Source organism: Arvicola amphibius, chromosome 3, assembly GCF_903992535.2.
Source record: "Arvicola amphibius chromosome 3, mArvAmp1.2, whole genome shotgun sequence".
Lineage (NCBI taxonomy): Eukaryota > Metazoa > Chordata > Mammalia > Rodentia > Cricetidae > Arvicola > Arvicola amphibius.
This window is the reverse complement of record NC_052049.1, coordinates 103,391,989-103,409,614: the sequence shown is the minus strand read 5'-3', so window position 1 is coordinate 103,409,614 and position 17,626 is coordinate 103,391,989. Positions and strand designations below refer to the sequence as shown.

The window sequence follows — 17,626 nt, the reverse complement described above, 5'->3', positions numbered from 1 at the left end:
CCTTTAAACTATGTGAGGAGCTGGACCAAGACCTCAACTTTGCCCCCAAACCCAGACATCCCGGAGCTTGTCCTGTAGTCTGAGTGTCCATCTAAGCATTCCTGCTGGACCCCAAAGGTCCTTCCCTGGCCCCAGGGAATCTATACTGCAATGAGAGGTAGGGCCAAGGCAAAGGGATTTCTGGGAAGGACTGGAGAGGGCAGAACTTAAAAGGCTTTCCAAGGGGTGGAGAGATGGCTCAGAGGGTAAGAGCATTGCCTGCTCTTCCAAAGGTCCTGAGTTCAATTCCCAGCAACCACATGGTGGCTCACAACCATCTGTAATGGGGGTCTGGTGCCTTCTTCTGGCCTGCAGACATACACACAGACAGACTATTGTATACATAATAAATAGATGAATATTTTTTAAAAAGGCTTTCCAAGGGCTCAAAACACTATTTGGGCCCAACAATTTAATTTAAATCCCAAGAACCAAAATTAAAAAAAAAAAAAAACAAAAACAAAAAAAACCATGGTATGGTTACATATGTCAGTATTCCCAGGATTCAGTCTGTCAAGAAGGGAAGTAGAGAAAGAGCCAGTACATAGCATGGCAAAAAGGAGAGATCCTGCCTCAACAAGGTGGAAGAGAACTCCCAAAAGCTGTCCTCTGACCTATACATATGCAATAGTAATAATGTTTAAGATTTGTATTTTGTCTGTGCATTTATGCTGTGGGGGCGGGGGAGTAGAGGTCGGAAGAGGAAGTTGGAAAGCTGGAGTTACAGCCAATTGTGAGCCACCTGATGAGGGTGCTGGGACTCATCAGGTCCTCTGGAAGAGCAGGAGGTGCTCTTAACCACTCTTCAGCCTCAGTTTCTTTTTTAAAGGGTTTTCCTGGCCAGGTAAAGTGGCCTAAACCTGTAATCCCAGAGTTTGGGGTCAGAGGCAGGAAGATCAGAGAAATCCAAGGTCATTTAAGTTATATAGCAATATATAATTTAAAGGTTATATAATTTGAGGTTAGCCTAGGCCTATTGGAGACCCTATGTTCAAAAACAAACAAAAGAGGAAAAAAGACTTTCCTAATGGCAGAACTGAGCCTGGCTAGAGGGTTTTGTTTTGTTTTGTTTGTTTACAAACACAGCTAGGCAGAGGGAGAATAGAGATGTCCTCGCCAAGAGCAAAAGTGGTCACCAAGTGTGAGCAACTGTGGGGCACACACACACACACACACACACACACACAGACGACGATGATGATGCTGACAACAAAAACACAGGACAGCTCTTTCCGTAAAGGGAATAAGTGTTTATTCTTGAGCCATATTTGAGTGGCCAAGGCTCAAGAACACAGATGTAGGTTACCCCGAATTACATGTTCCAATGTGGAAATAGCTTCACAAAGTTTTGAAGTTTTACAGGACAAATGCATAAATCAAGCCAATGTAATGATGGGAGAAGCTTTCCTAAAGGCCTCAGATGTTATCTGATGACATCCTTAGCTTTTGGGTTGCCCTGAAGTGAGCCGAGATAAGGTGATTAGCCTCTGGACAGGCAACATCCCAACCTCTCCACATCACTACAGGTCTAATCAATCCGTGTTTGCAGACACAACTTCTTTCCAGGAATTCTTGTTGCCAGTGCTCTCCTGATGAATATTCATCTCTTTCAACATCAGCAACCAGAGAGTGCAATTCTGATGAGTAAATCTAGAAAGATCTCTCATGAACAGTCCCCACAGCACAAACTATCTCCCTCAGACCAAGTTATCCTTTTTGACTGGCTGGAGAGAAAAATCAGTCTGGAGGGGTAGATAAGGCCTTACACCTGCCCATTAAACTCCCACCTGCCAGAATTTCATGTGTTTTGTTTTCAGGTTGACTTTGTTTGTTTACTTTTGTTTTTCGAGATAGGGTTTCTTTGTGTAACTGCCCTGGCTGTCTTGGAACTCAGAGGTTCGCCTGTCTGTGTCCCGAGCGCTGGGATTAAGGCATGCGCCACCACCGCCCAGTCTGAGGTTAACATTTTAATAAGACTTCTGTGGAAGGATATGCTGTATTAGTCCCTTGGAGGGTCACAAAGTTCACAGCAAGAACTATAGGAAGTAGGGGCAAAGAACTTAAGTATTTCACCAGGACTTGCCAACGTCTTGACTAACCGCTTGCCCCCAACCCCCAGTAGTTTGGTACTTCGGAACTGCAGTTGAATGTCCATCCGGAAATCCCTGCCCTGAGGGCAAACACTTTTGGCAAGGCTGATTCCAGGCTGTGGGCGTCACATTAATGGGACCCTCCTTCCATAAAGATATCCACCTCCTTGGTACCATTTAACCTACCTTGAGAGACCTTCAGGAAAATGCCTCATTTTTCTGTGCCTCCCTTGCTGGAGGAGTTTTCTCCTCGTTCCCACGCCTCAGACGGGGGCAAACCTGGGCTGAGGACTTCACGGCGACCCTGGGGAACTCCGGCGCAAGGGTTCAGCAGCGGGTGGGTGAAGCCCGGGCAACGCGGACGGGCGAGCGCCCTCTAGGGTCGGGCGGGCACACGGGCGGGCGGGCCGGGGCAGGAGGGCGGCTGGTGCGGGCAGGAGGGCGGCGGCCGAGGAGCTTCCGGGAGCCGGGGCGCTGGCACTTCCCGGCCTAGCCTGCAGCCGGCAGCGCGGGGTCGCGCGGGTGAGCGGGCGGTGGGGACGCGGGGATGCAGGGCGGTGGGCGGCCGGGCCCTGGGAGTCGCTCCTTTCTTTCCTGGGGACACCCGCTTCCCTGCCCCGCCCCTTCCAACCCGCCGTCCAGCACTCCCGGAAAGCCGCCACCTTCCTGTGGCACCGCAGCGGGCGCGGGGCCCTTAGTACGGCTGGGCTTCAGCAGCCTGGCCGCATCAGGTGGCTCTCTCCGGCTCCTGGCAGTCTTGCTCTGGTCACAACCTGGCTCCTGCTCTTGGGCTTGACTCTGGCGGTGTTCTGTTGCTACCACAGTCACTTAATGGGCATCTACCAGGGACGACTGTCATGCCAAGAACCAAGGGGGTGTAGTAATAGTTCGGACTTAGGTCCACTGGGTGGCAGGTAATCTAGAAACCCGAGAAGTGCCAACTAGAGAAGGAAGTAGGGAATACTCTAGCTGACACACCTACCCGGGAATGACTCAGTGGAAATCTTGCCTGCTTTGTTTTCAGACTTTAAGAAACAATACGTAACAAACATATGGAAAAGTGCACAGATCCTGAGTCCCGCCAAACCACTTTTCACAGGCTTGTTTGTGTAACCTGCATCCTGAACAGTAAGTCTTTGTATGTGCGTGTGTATGATGTATAATATTCTGTCAAAAAGATGGACTGCATATTGTTTATCCATTTTACTGATGGACATGCTTGTTTTCATCTTTGGCTTGTTTTGAGTAGTGTGACTTTTGTGTGATTGCTCGGTTTGATTATATAGTGTGCAGCATCTTTCCAATATAATTGTGCTTTGGTGCTAGAGCAAAGGCTCCGTGGTTAAGAGCACTGGGTGCTCTTCTAGAGGAGACCCTGGTTCGGTCTTCAGAACCCTCATGGATCTGATACCTTCTTCTGGCCTCTGCAGACACCTGGCAGGAAAGTGATACACAGACATACACACAGGCAAAACATCCAAAGATATTAATATTTTTTAAGTTTAAAAAAAAGAAGAAGAAGAAGAAGGCTGTGCTTCCTGGGTAGCATAGCAGACACCTGTACTCCCAGCACAGTGAAGCAGAGAGGAGGTAAGTTCAAGGCCAGCCAGCCTGGGTTAGCCCCGCACTCCCAGCAGCAGTGTGTGCAGGCTCACTCTTCTGTCCTTATTACGCTCCAGCCAGTGTTCTCCTAGTAGCTGTTTCTGCTGACTGCCCAGTGTTGATGCCCTGAGGTTTCAATTTGCATTTCTCTAAGGACGGTAAACTGAGCATCTATCTTTCTGTCTGCTGATCATTTGAATATCCCTTCTGTGAGATGACTGTTCAAGTCTTCTCTCCATTCATGTCTCTCAGCAGCCTATGGAAGTTAAGGCATTCGTTAGATACATTTGCATTTTAGGCCAGCCTCTACAAAATGAGGCCATGTCTCAATATTTTTTTTTGTTTTGTCTACTCCAAAGTCATAAATCATGTCATATGTTTTCCTATAAGATCTTTATTGTCTTGCTAGTCACCGCTATCTCTAATACCTATTTGAAATTTAGTTTGTGTGTCATGAGATGTAGATTGAGATTAAAGTTCCCCACAGTACTAAGGAGACCTAATGCTATGGATTGCAAAGAGTACCTTTGCTCTGGAGCTGGTGGTGTAGCTCAGTTGGTAGAACTCTTCCCTAGAATGCACAAACCCGTGTGTTGGTCCCCAGCATGGCATAAAACTGGGCTCCATAGCCCTTGCCGATGGTCCCAGCACTTCAGAAGTGGAGGCTGGAGGACCAGAAGCTCAGTGTCGTCCTCAGCTACATGGCAGTTGAAGGCCAGCCTGGGCTAAAACAAACCCTATCTCAAAATAGGAGGACAAGGTGGAAAGACCATCATTTTTCTCTGCTGAACCTCGGTGTCACCATTGTGTAAGGCAGGAGATGGTTGGGATGCAGGTCTGTATAGCAACACTCAGGTTTTATATTGTCTGCTTTCCCTTCCCCATCAGTCGTTCTGCCTCAGCTGCCGCTGCTTTACAGTAAATCCTTACGACTCCGGTAGTGCGCAGGTCAGCACTTGTCTTTAAGATAGTAGGTACTTTTCACAACCTTTACCTACAGCGCCTTTTAAAAGTGTATTAGAAGCCCTCATTGGAGTTGTGAGATGTAGCTTAGCGGTAGAGTGCTTTCAATGAGCTAGATTCCCTATCTCCAGCACTACTTAAAAAAAGGGAGGGGGAGAGCCATTTTTAAGCTCCAGGGGTAACTAATGCCTAAAGACAGGTTTTGGTTTGTTTGTTCATTTTGTTTTGTTTTTTCGAGACAGGGTTTCTCTGTGTAGCCCTGGCTGTCCTGGAACTTGCTTTGTAGACCAGGCTGACATCCAACTCAGAGATCTGCCTGCCTCTGCCTCCTGAGTGCTGGAATCAAAGGTGATCACCACCACCACCAGATGGTTTGGTGTTATAAGACAGGGTTTCTACTCTGCAGGTCTGACTGGTCTAGAACTCACTATGTAGACCACACTGGCCTTACACAAACACATGCAAAGATCTTCCTGCCTCTACCTCCTGAATGCTGCTGACACAATCTATATTAACTACCTGCATATTTACACAAAATTCACAGCATAATAAGTACAAAACAAGCACATCATTTAGGCATATATATTTAGAACATACATAATATATTAGCAAAGCAAAGGCAATGTTTTTGAACTAAGAAACTGAAGCATACCAAGAGCCAGTTTGAAAAATATGGCAATATTAAGTATGCTATGACTCCTTTTTGGTTGGTAGGATATGTTTCTATATAACTAAAATACAGCTAAGTGTTTATATTTTCTGTCATTGAGGAATTCACAATCCTCCTTCCTTAATCTTCCAAATGCCAGGGTTACAGGCATGGGGTCACAATACCCAGAAAAACCTTTGCATTTATTCTTAAGTTTAAAATAGTAGATGCTTTTATTCACGTGGACACACACTTTTTGGCATTTTTAGTCTTTAGAACTTACATATTGTAGTATGGAAAGTAGTTTGGAGTTTATTTCCGAGAAGCAATCACAGAATTTGATGGGCACTTTTAATTTATTCACTGCTAGTCAGGACAGGAGGCACAGGCATGTAAGCCCAGCACACGGAATGTGGAGGCAGGAAGATCTATAGTTCAGAGTCATTCTGGGCTACAGAGTGAGTGGAGGCCAGGTGTGCTAGAAGAGACCCTACCTTAACTCCCCCCAAAATAAAAATAAATAAGTAAATTTCACTGATTATAAATATCAGCAATTTATTTGCTTTTAAAATTAGAAAATGTATTAGTATTGTGTAAGTGTGCACACATGTGTGTGTCTTAATATATATTATAATGTGTATTTTATATATATATGCATGTATATTATATATTCATATACACATAAAATATCACAAGTGTGTGTATATATACATATACATATATATAGTTTAACATCTAAATTCATGCTTCCATGCATCAGATTTTTCTAGAAAACTCATAAAACTTAGGTTTCTCTTCTGAACCACCCAATAAGAATCTCCAGGAGTGTCTTTGTTTTTCTCAAGTGGGGTTGTTTTTTTTGTTTTTGTTTTTGTTTGTTTTTGTGTGTGTGTGCGTGTGCATGTGTGTGTGTGTGTGTGTGTGTGTGTGTGTTTATTTATCGGTCTTGTTTTGTTTTATTGAGGAGGGTTTTCAATTTATATCCCAAGCTAGCCTGGGACTCACTGTGTAGTCCAGGCTGACCTTGAACTAGAAGTGATCTTCCTGCCAAAGCTTCCTAAATCCCTAATGGGATGACAGGTGTGTGCCACCATGCCCAGTTCTCTAGCAGGTTCTCTTTTGAGGGAGCTCCTTGCCAGCTTTCTGTGAAATGTGTGTCATTCTTTATAAAGTGGGCCTCTGAGGTGCGTGTCATTCTGCTTTATGCGCATTTAGAAAGGGAACGTGACCTCTTGTGAGTCCCTGTGAGTCAGATTAGACAGAGCTGGTGATCAGATCTGCCAGCTGGAGGCCTGGACTCAGTATCTTATCTGCTCGACGTGTGTGACTGTCCCTCTGCATCTGGGAAAAGTTTAGTCGGACTGGAGAGATGGCTCAGAGGTTAAGAGCATTGCCTGCTCTTCCAAAGGTCCTGAGTTCAATCCCCAGCAACCACATGGTGGCTCACAACCATCTGTAATGGGGTCTGGTGCCCTCTTCTGGCCTGCAGGCATACACACAAGGCAGAATATTGTATACATAATAAAAAAAAAAATAAATAAATATAAAAAAAAAAAAAAAAAAAAAAAAAAGTTTAGTCATGTCTGATTGCTCCCCAGCCTTGGCTGCAAAAGAACTTACAATGAAAAAGGAAGGTGCGTGAGGTTTTATCTGGGAAGTACATGCTTACAGGAGCTTGTCTGCCATCTTGCACAATTATCCTGTCAGAAATGCTGTTATTTCTTATGCTTACACTTTTCCATGATGACAGTTAATGGGCATATCCCCCTCCACCCACCCATCCCTGCTTCCAATGGATATACTGTTAAACTATTGACTTAATTCTCCCCTGCTTCTTTTTCTTCTTCTCCTCTTCCTCTCTCTCACCCTTCTTCCCCTGACCTCGGCACTAGGCCTCATCTGTGCAGGCTAAGCAAGCACTCTACCTCAGTGCTACATGTCCAGCCATAGTTTTTTTTTTGTTTGTTTGTTTTTGTTTTTGTTGTTCTGAAGCAGTAAAAAAAAAGGCAGTTGCCCCGAATCAAATCAGGATGTGCTATAAAAGGGTAAGTTATTTCAAAAACCTTACTTGCTTCCTTCCTTCCTCCTAGTCCTCTTCTTCACTCTCTTCCTCCCTTCCCCCTCCTCCTTTTTTCTTTCAGTACCAAGGATCCACGCAGGGCTTTGTGCATGTTAAGTGTAGGCTAATGCAAATATCTCTGTGTCAGTTACGTGCTTGCTCTCCCCCTAAGCTACCCTCAGCCCTGTTTCATAAAACTTACATCTGGATATTCAAGTTGAATATCATACTATATGATTTTTTTTTGTTTTCATACTATTTTTATGTTATCTTAAACTTTATAGTATCATTTTTAAAAATTAAGTTATTCTCCAGTTTGTATCAAGGGCAAACAATACATTTTCTATTAAAACAAAAATTGAGAAAAATCTTTAGAGAGTATCAAAGTTAAGCGATCTTATGTGTACTGCCAGGGAGAAAGACATTCTTTTATTTGTGATTTTTAAAATTTGTTTTGGTTTTATTTATGTGCATATGTCTGTGTAAGTATATGCCATGTGTTGGGAGGTACCCTTGGAGGACAGCAGAAGTTACAGGCAGTGGTGACCCACAGGGGAGCTGGGTACAGAGCTGAGTTTGTCTTGAAGGAGCAGGAAGCTCTCTTACATACCGAAGCATCTCTCCAGCCCATGGAAGATTTTCTTGAATGGTTTCCTGAAGGTGGGGAGAGATGGCAGCCCTTTACCAGGAAGAGCTTTCCAAACCTGCCAGTGGTCTGAGGCACGGCAGAGCCGCCTCAGAAACCAGCAAGACACAGGGAAGGAAAGAGGCTCACGCTGACACCAGCAGTCCACTGAGGAAGAGTCCACCGAGGTGTCCTCCTGCCTCGTCTGTTGCTTCTCTCTTTCAACACTCCTACTCCAGCACTCATCCCTCTCCTTCTTGCCCTGTATTAGTCAGACAAATACCTTGCAGAATTCCCTACAGGAGGCCAGCTCATGGTTTCGGAGGGGGAAGTGGGGTGGAGCAGAGCAGTTCCGGTCATGGTGGCTATGAAGCAGAGAGACAGAAAAACACACCTCCCGTGGCCTGCTTTTCTCGGCTAGGATACACTTCCGCCTTCACGCATTATGTCATGGCATTAGATCATGAATCCAGGAAGGGATTGGTGCATTCGTTACATCAGTGCTCTGTGTTCCAATCATCTCAGGGAGCAGCCTCACAAATACCGGCATGGGAGTGCCTTGCTAGTCTCTGGCATTCTCATTCTAACCAGGCCAGCAATTAGGATTGGTCACCACTGCCTTCAACTCACAGCACTGTAAGTTCCTTGAACTGTGGTACTTGTTCATTAATGTCTAACACACACTTACATGTTTTAAAATTTATTTATTTTGTTTTTTTTTTTTTTGTTATTCAAGACAGGGTTTCTTTGTGTAGCCCTGGCTATCCTGAAACTGGCTTTATAGTCCAAGCTAGCCTTGAACTCACAAAGATGTGCCTGCCTCTGCAGCACTTTAATCCCAAATGCTGGGATTAAAGACGTGTACCACCACTGCCAGACAAAATTTACATTTTTAAAATTTTGAAACTTCTGACTACAGATTTGTTTCTGTATGAATTCCCAGAGGAAATTTTTGATATGACGGCTGCAGATCCAGCAAAAAACCAGAAAGCAACCCTGTGTTCATTATTCCTAGCTCCCAAACCCAGCTCTCTCCCGATCCTTCAGCTGGAGAATTGCCTCGAGAATGCTAGGGCTCCCCTGCATTTGAATAGGCTCTGCTCCCATAGAGTCTTCTCCCTAAAACCAAAGCTAAGAGAGCTCCAGCATCAGAACCACTCTATCCTCGTGGTGTGCAGAGAACACAGAAGAGCATTCTTGGTCCTTTGTGTTTTCATACAAAGTCTGAAGCAATTTGATAACGTGTCCCAAAATAAAAATAAAAATAATTTTTTTTAAAAAAAACTGCTAATCAGAGCTAGCACTGAACTAAAGATCAATTTGGGGAAGATTAATGTCATAATATTAAATCTTATAAACCAAATATATTCCTCCCACGTGAAGGGTAATATTGCACAGTGAGTAGCTGTGCTTGCTGTGCTAACCTGGTTATCAAAATTCAACCCCCAGAACTTGTACTGGAAGGAGAGAATCAGCTTCTAAAAGCTGTCTTTTGTCTTCCACACATGGGATGTGGAATACCATGTGCTTGCACCTCTCTCTCTCTCTCTCTCTCTCTCTCTCTCTCTCTTCCATGTGCTTGCACCCCCCCCACACACACACAATTTAAAAGAATTAAGGACTAAAGGATAAACTCGAACTAGGGATTGGGTTTTAAAAGTACTAAGGACTGCCAGACAGTGCCACCTTAATCCTAGCAGAGGCAGGTGGGTCTACAGACTGAGTTCCAGGACAGCCAAGGACACAGAGAGAAACCTTCTCTTTAAAAAACAAAAAATAAAAAATAAGTTAAAAAAAATCAAAACAAAAGTACTGAGGACTAAATTCCCTCCCATAGCTAGATCACTTGAGACAAAGCCTCACTATATATTCCTAGGTAGCCAGGAACTCACTGTGTAGCCCAAGCTGACCTGTAATTTGTAGCGGTCCTCCTGTGAGTGCTGGGATCACACGCATGTACCACCACACCCGACTGTTTTAAGATGGGATCTCAAGACCACTGGTGGCACACACCTTGAATTCCAGCACTTGGGAGGCAGAGGCGGGTGGATCTCTGTGAGTTCGAGGCCAGCGTGGTCTACAAGAACTAGTTCCAGGACAGCCAGAGCTGTTACACAAAGAAACCCTATCTTAAAAACAAAACAAAACAAAAAGAGGAATAGGGTCTCAAAAGATTTCTGAAGCTATTCCAAACTCATAGATAGTAATAATCCACCTGCCTAAACCTCCTGTGTACCTGAGACCACAGTATGCTGCCACATCTGTATAAGGACATACTAATCCACAATACTTTAACAATTTTTTACACACGAGGTGCAGTTAGTACATTACATAAATTACTTCATGTTGTTCACATGGTAACGCTGAGTTGCAGCTTCTAGCATCACAGATGGAGACACCAAAGCCTAGAAAGATTACTGAAGGCCATGATCAGCATGAGGTACAAATCTGGGCAATGTACATGAAGTTGGCAGTCTTCAGTGTTTTATGACATTGTTTCCCTAGCTGACAGGTAAGGGCTAGGTGAGTGGGTGGATGGAGTTAGGGCAAGAAAGACAGAGAAAATGTAGCAAGACTTGCCTCAAGTATTCCTACTGCTTAACACTCATCTACCTGTCCAAATAGCCAGTCCCTCTCCTGTTTCAGCATTGATTGACACAGGAAGTCCTCTTAAAGAGCTGCCTGTCCTCTCTGTTTTCCTAGGTCTCAGATGCATTCCTGGCCAGCTGAAGCAGAGAACAGTCACTCGACCAAGTTTGTACCTTGTAAGTCTGATCACACTTCACAGATCTGGGTCATTTCCCTGGTCCCATGGACCTGGTTAGAGACTGAGCCATTAGGGATTAGGAGAAAATCAGAACTTCCAGGTAGGTAAGTACAACTTTTGTGATTCTGTCCTTTGCAGGATGGCTGCTCCATGGCTCTCTCTCATCCTGCCACGCCCCCAATGCCTGCTCTTCCAGCGTTAGTGTGGAGGCCTGCACTATGGCTTCATCCTCCTCCATCCCAACCTCTTCCACTCAGTCCAAGAAGCCTCGAGACAAGATAGCTGGTGAGTGGAGCCTGTCTCCTAGTTACTGCTGAGGTGAGAAGAGGGACTCTTCCAAATGCAGAGGAGAGATGCGGAAAGTCTGGTGATGGGGAGCAGAGCTGCTGGTGAGAGGACCCAAAGCTGCGAGGAGAGGGAGGAATAAGGGACGCGTGATGGGTTCTGCAGGCCTTTGTTTCAGATGCTTTCCAGCCTATTGGCCTGACAACCATGTGCAGAAGGCTTAACGTGGTGTATCTCAACATCTGAATCCTTCCCCAGAACTAGTCAGAGAAAGGAAACAAGGAAAGAAAAAATGTAACAATCCCCAGTACAGCTGAGTTGTAATATTATGGAGTACTTACAATTTACCTTCAAGAACTCACAAACTCACTTGATAGATGAGGAAATGGAGACCTAGACCAGTTTGCTTAAGGTCACAGAGCAAGCGGCATGACAGGTCTGCAGTCAGATCTGGGGCCTGGCAAGTGTGGCTTCCATGTTCCCCGGGAGCTCAGACCAGCAGCCCTCGGCCTCTGAACAACACAACAGATTCCAGCCCTTTTGGCCCTTTTTCCCCTTACCTAGCTACTCAATTGTATTAACCAGGCTGCCTTGAACTTACGGTTGTAGTAGAGGTTGACCCTAAACTTCCGGTCCTCTGTTTCTATGTCCCAAATTCTGGGATTACAGGCATATATCACTGTACCCATTTTCCTTACCCTTTCCATTCTTACCTTGATCAGTTCCCCTCCTTGGGCCTTGGGCCTGATTAGTCCCCGTCTGAGGATGTCCGCTCACATAGGCAGTTGACTACTCTGCAGAGCCTTCTAATTAAGGTGGCCTCTGGGTAGCAGATAGCAGATGATCTACAACAGAACAAGGCCATCTATATTTCTTTTTATAATTAAATTAATTTATAATCAAATAAATTGTTTTATTCTAATTTAAAATTTTATTTTATGTTTCAGAGAGGGTCTTGCTTTGCAGCTCTGGTTGGCCTGGAACTCTCTGTAGACCAGGCTGACCTTGAACTCAGAGATCCACCTGCCTCTGCCTCTCAGGTGCTGGAATTAAGGGCATGCACCATCATGCACAGCAAATTTTACTTTATTTCTATGATGATCTTATTGTTTTTTCCAGTCTGGCTTTGAATTACCCCTCACTGTCTCAGCCTCTTGGGTAGCTAGATTATAACAAACACTCCCTCACCAGGGTGACTCCATTAAAACCGCCCTGTTTTTTTCTTTTCTTTTCTTAATTTTTTTCTCCTCGCCGAGAGACAGGGTTTCTCTGTCCTGGAACTAGTTCTGTAGACCAGGCTGGCCTCAAACTCACAGTGATCTGCCTGCTTCCGCCTCCCAAATGCTGGGATAAAAGGCGTTCACCACCACTGCCTAGCCAGAATTTTCTCAGTATTGGGGAACCTTTAAATATAGCAGGAACTCTTAGGCAAGACCTCAGGGGTGTGCCTAACAGCAAGGCAGTAGGCAGTAGGACAGCGGGTAAGGTGAAGCTGATAGAGTCCCGCCCATTTTCCTTGGGGGTGGGGCTTCAACTTGCAGGCAGCAAGTCTCAGCTCTGTTTCCCCCCCTGTAGACTGGTTCAGGCAGGCTTTGTTGAAGAAGCCTAAGAAGATGCCAGCCCCCCAGGAAAGCCACCCAAGTGATGGTTCACAGAAAGCCACACAGGACGGTCTTCCACCCACGAGCCACGACTCACCCTCCAACCGCAGCTCACCCCCGAGCCACAGCTCACCCCCGAGCTGCAGCTCAGGAATGTCTCCTACCCTGCCACCAACACACATGGACACCAGCTGCAGCAGTGGCCGCTGGAGCAAAGACTATGACGTCTGCGTGTGCCACAGTGAGGAGGACCTAGAGGCCGCCCAGGAGCTGGTCTCCTACTTGGAGAGTAGCAAAGCCAGCCTACGCTGCTTCCTGCAGCTTCGGGATGCAACTCCAGGTGGCGCCATTGTTTCTGAACTTTGCCAGGCCCTGAGTAGTAGTCACTGCCGTGTGCTACTCATCACCCCAGGCTTCCTCCGGGACCCCTGGTGCAAGTACCAGATGCTGCAGGCCCTGACGGAGGCCCCGGGGGCGGAGGGTTGCACCATACCCCTGCTATCCGGTCTGACCAGAGCCGCCTACCCGCCGGAACTCCGATTCATGTACTATGTGGATGGCAGAGGCCGGGATGGTGGCTTTTATCAAGTCAAGGAGGCTGTCATACGCTGTAAGATACAGGCGGGCCTGGAGGGGGTAAAGTGTCAGCCAGTGTCTGTATAAGGACTTCAGGAGGTAGTCTCTGTAGCTCCAGTAATTGAAAGCTTCCGGAGAAGACTGAGTTTATACCCTGGCTTCTTCACTCATTAGCATTTGGGTTACCTGAGCATGTCACTTAGCCCCGCTGAACCTTGAATTTCTCATTCTTCATTAGGACTCCATTAGTGTAGAATGAGTATGCGTCTAGTGTTCGTAACAGGCAGGGCCTAGCACAAACTGAGTCGTCAATTAGCAGGTAGTATTAGTGATCGTAATAGGTTTCTCTCTGAAACTGGATTAGAGGGTGTCCCAGGAGCTGGCAGATGCAAGGAGTGACATCAGTTTAGCACTGCAACATGGTAAATGAAAAAAAAGGTGACAGAAACCAATTGCAGCCTGTGTCGGGGAGGACCTGATGGGGAGAAACGGCAGATGCTAGGTCTGGGAAGAGTGGTAAGCCTTGTGATTCTCTTTGGTCTCTTTCAGATCTGGAAACACTAAGTTAACACTTAAGTTTTCGTGAGAAAAGTCGGAAATAGCTCACTCCAGGTGCTGGATTCCAGTAGCTATGGCCTCAGAAGCCAGCGGCAGCTGCACTGTGGACCTGGTACAGGATCAGCTTGCCACCCACTTCCATTACTGTGGGCTCCACAAGAAGGCCAGGCAGAAGATGCTCCCCACCACCACCAAGGAGACCAGGGGGAAGATGGGGATTCCCCAAGAAGGGCGGAAGGAGCCAGGGACTCTCCCAGGAAGGCAACAAGGAAGTCAGAAATTGGAGTTGTCAAAGAGATTGTGACATCAGGAGGGGCAGCAGTGTCTTGTCTGCTGCTTAACTGAACAGGAAGCTGACACACAGCGCTCTTCTTCTCCGGAGTCAGGCACCGGAGTAAATAGGTACCACTCCTCACGAGGGGTGAGCCTGACTGATGCTCTTCTCAGTTGCCTGGGAAACCGGGGAGAGGTGGCAGGTATCAGGTCCTTCACACTCACACTACTGTAGCTCTTTCCCGGAGACATCAACTCACTTTACAAAGCTGGAGGAAAGGCACGACCAGCCCCACACTGAATACCATTTTCTGAACAACGCTCATTTGAAATACAAACCTTGCCAGGTGGTGATGGCACATGTCTTTAGGAGGCAGAAACAGGCAGATCTCTGTGAGTTCAAGGCCAGCCTGATCTACAAAGCAAGTTCCAGGACAGCCAGAGCTGTTACACAGCGAAACCCTCTCTCAACAACAATAACAAAAGCAAGCATAGGGGCTGGAGAGATGGCTCTGTGCCTAAGAACTCTTGTTGCCTTTGCAGAGGATCCAGGTTCAATTCCCAATATCCACATGGTATTTATAAATACCTCATGGTAGTTATAAATATGGCTCACTCCCTTATTTATAACTCTGCTTCCCGGGGATCTAATGCCTTCTCTGACCAGGACCTCCTTGGGCACCAGGCACACATTTGGAACACATACGCTCATGCAGGCAAAACATCATATACATAAAGTAATCTTTTTCTAAAAAGTTAGGAATGTAAATCTAGGGTTATAGGTGGAGTTGGTGGTAGAACACTTGCTTAACATGTATGAGGGCTTGGCTTTGACCACCGACACCATCAAAATGAAAAAACCAAACAAACCTGGAAACCATTCTGAACTCATGAACAAGTAGGGAGAAGGAAAAGCAGGGTGCAGGACTCAGCTTCTTCACCTGGATCCTTTGATACATAGGACCTCCTCCGACATCTGCTAGAGCCCATGCTTCATAGCACCTGTCTTTATGATGAACTGAAAGGAATCGATGTTCTCAGTCTAGCACACTGTGACAAGGCATCCCTATCTTCTCAATGAGAACAGAAACATGTTCAACCATCACTGACTCCCCTGGTGTATACCTTGAGCCTCTTCTCTTCCTTTTGCCGTGTCCCTTTATGATTTTTTGGTTACATACAAAATATCTAAAGGATGCTATAGCGTACTCATGCACCTACCACCTTAATATAAAAAATACAGTAAGCAAACCTTATTCCCAACATGTTTGTTTCCTTCGTGTTCTGAGTTCCAGGCCCCTCATAAGTTTCCTAACAGAAATAACCACTATTCTGAATTAATTTTGAATTTACTGTGAGCTTTTCTGTATGAGGTTTCTATAGATAGATGCGTCCCAGGAAAATGTTATTTATTTTTATGACTTTATCTTTTATTCACATTGCATCACAATGTGTGTTTCCGTTGTTTGACATGTTAGTGAGGTACGTCCATGTTACGATGTGTCACTCGTGAGCTTCCTCTTGTTCTCAGTCTGCGGTCAAGCGATCCTTTCACGGGGGTCACATGTCAGATACTCCACTTGTCAGATATTTATGATTCATAACAGCAAAATTACAGCTATGTAGTAGCAACAAAAAGAATTTTATGGTTGGGGGTTGCCACAACACGAGAAAATATTGAAGGGTCACAGCATTAGGAAGGTTGAGAACCACTGTTCTAAGATCGCTTTAAAACAAATTCCAGGTCCTTTCTCCCTAAACAGTTAAGTCTCTCTAAATTATGAGGGTTTTTTTGAGCACGATAAAGTTCTATTTTCATCTTAATATGAAATGCTGTCTATGAAGTTGTAGTCAGCGCTTTTGTGTCTTACAAAGTCTTTCCTGTGTTATTCCTGTCAATCTTGAAAAAAAAAACCGCTGGTTATATCTTCTTCCAAAGTATTTCTATTCATATTTAGACCTTTCCTCCACTTGGGGTTGCTTTTGTTTGTCTGTTACTTGTTTTCTTTTTGGTTTTTGGAAACAGGGTCTGTCACCCAGACCAACCACAAACTTGAGATCTTCCGAGCTCAGCCTCCCAAGTCCTGGGATTTCAGGCAGTATAAGCTATCATGCATGGTGTGCTCTTGGCTTTCAAGTCAGAAATCCAACTCTTTTCGATCAGTTACATCCTATCTCCACTGATAGCTCTTTGTTGTTTTCTGTTTATTTGAGGTAGGATCCCACCGTGTATCCCTGGCTGGTCAAGAATTCACTATGGAAACCAGGCTGGCCTCAGACTCAGAGATCAGTCTGCCTCTGCATCTCCAGTGCAGTGCTGGATTAAAGGTGTGTGCCGTCAGCCCCAGCCACTGCTGCTGCATATTGTCGCATGTCCGTGTCTATTACTGCTTCTCTGGTCTCTTTCAAGCAGACCCTGTGTTAGTACTACAGCATCTTTAAAAAGCTTTAGTACCCCAAGGATCAATTCTTCCCACTCTTGTTTATTGAAATTACTCTATCTTTTCTTAATTTGTACTTCTCTGCTTTGTTTATTCATATTGTCAGTTGCCAGGGAAAAATCTATATTTTTATTGGAGTTACATTGAGTTTATGGATTTGACTAGGAAAAGCAGGTACTTTTATGATAAAGCCTTCCTATCCATAAAGGAACATCTCCACTTATGTCTTTAAATGTATTTTAATAAAGTTATATAATATTTTTCATATTAATAGTCTCATCTTTTATTAGATTTATTCTTTCTTACCTCATAATTCCACTGCTATTATATTTTAAAATTATTTATACATATGCCTACCAAAAGCATATATATAATATGTTGATCTAACATTAAGAACCATGCTACATTATTCATTTTAAATGACTGTAGATTTTAGTTGGTTTCTGTGCTTCCTACGACCCAGCGCAATTATGAAAGAATTGACAACCACAGCCATTCAGGCATTGATGTCATATTGCTTAAAGGGAATGCTTCAAACATTTTATCTTTAAAATGTGCCTGCTGTGGGTTTTTATGTGAAGGAAAGGCAGTATGTTTACATGAGTGCAAGAATCCTTGGAATCCAGAAGAGATCCACTGGAGTTAGAGGATGGGACCGAAATTTGGGTCTCTTGGAAGAGCAGAAAGCATGCTCAACTTCTGAACCATGTTTCCAGCCCTGCTTTTTTTTTCCCTGAGACACAGTCTTATTCTGTAGCTCAGACTTCTTTTATTTATTTATTTTTCGTTTTATGTTTTTATTTATTCTAAAGATTCTATAAGCTTTTTGACAAAAATTAGGACAATCTGAACTGTGAGTTCTTTATTACTAAAAGCATTAAAAAGTAGGTTGAACTAGGTGGCTGTGGCGCACGCCTTTAATCCCAGCCCTCGGGAGGCAGAGACAGGTGGATCTCTGTGAGTTCAAGGCCAGCCTGGTCTACAAGAGCTAGCTCCAGGACAGGCTCCAAAAGCTACAGAGAAACCCTGTCTCAAAAAACAAACAAACAGGGCTGGAGAGATGGCTCAGAGGTTAAGAGCACTGGCTGCTTGCTCTTC

The 17,626-nt window shown here is 45.0% G+C and overlaps 1 protein-coding gene and 1 long non-coding RNA gene across 4 annotated transcripts; one reads left to right on the top strand and one right to left on the bottom strand.

Moving 5' to 3' along the window:
- Positions 1-1,273: 1,273 nt before the first annotated feature.
- LOC119809860 lies at positions 1,274-2,465 on the bottom strand. Its single transcript, XR_005284680.1, has 2 exons — positions 2,316-2,465; positions 1,274-1,689 (listed from the first exon to the last, which is right to left on the bottom strand). It is a non-coding gene; the product is annotated as an uncharacterized LOC119809860 (long non-coding RNA).
- Positions 2,275-16,795, top strand: LOC119809859 (TIR domain containing adaptor protein). Of its 3 annotated transcripts, none has more exons than XM_038323035.1 (6): positions 2,275-2,466; positions 3,154-3,257; positions 10,731-10,792; positions 10,933-11,079; positions 12,655-13,290; positions 13,806-16,795. In XM_038323035.1, the coding sequence occupies exons 4-6, from the start codon at positions 11,013-11,015 to the stop codon at positions 13,823-13,825; spliced, it is 723 nt and encodes a 240-aa protein (XP_038178963.1). In that variant the 5' UTR covers positions 2,275-2,466; positions 3,154-3,257; positions 10,731-10,792; positions 10,933-11,012; the 3' UTR covers positions 13,826-16,795. The 3 variants fall into 3 exon arrangements, with proteins under 3 accessions (XP_038178963.1, XP_038178962.1, XP_038178964.1); XM_038323034.1 differs by lacking the exon at positions 2,275-2,466 and adding an exon at positions 2,539-2,651; XM_038323036.1 differs by lacking the exon at positions 2,275-2,466 and adding an exon at positions 2,876-3,043.
- The last annotated feature ends 831 nt before the right edge of the window (positions 16,796-17,626 follow it).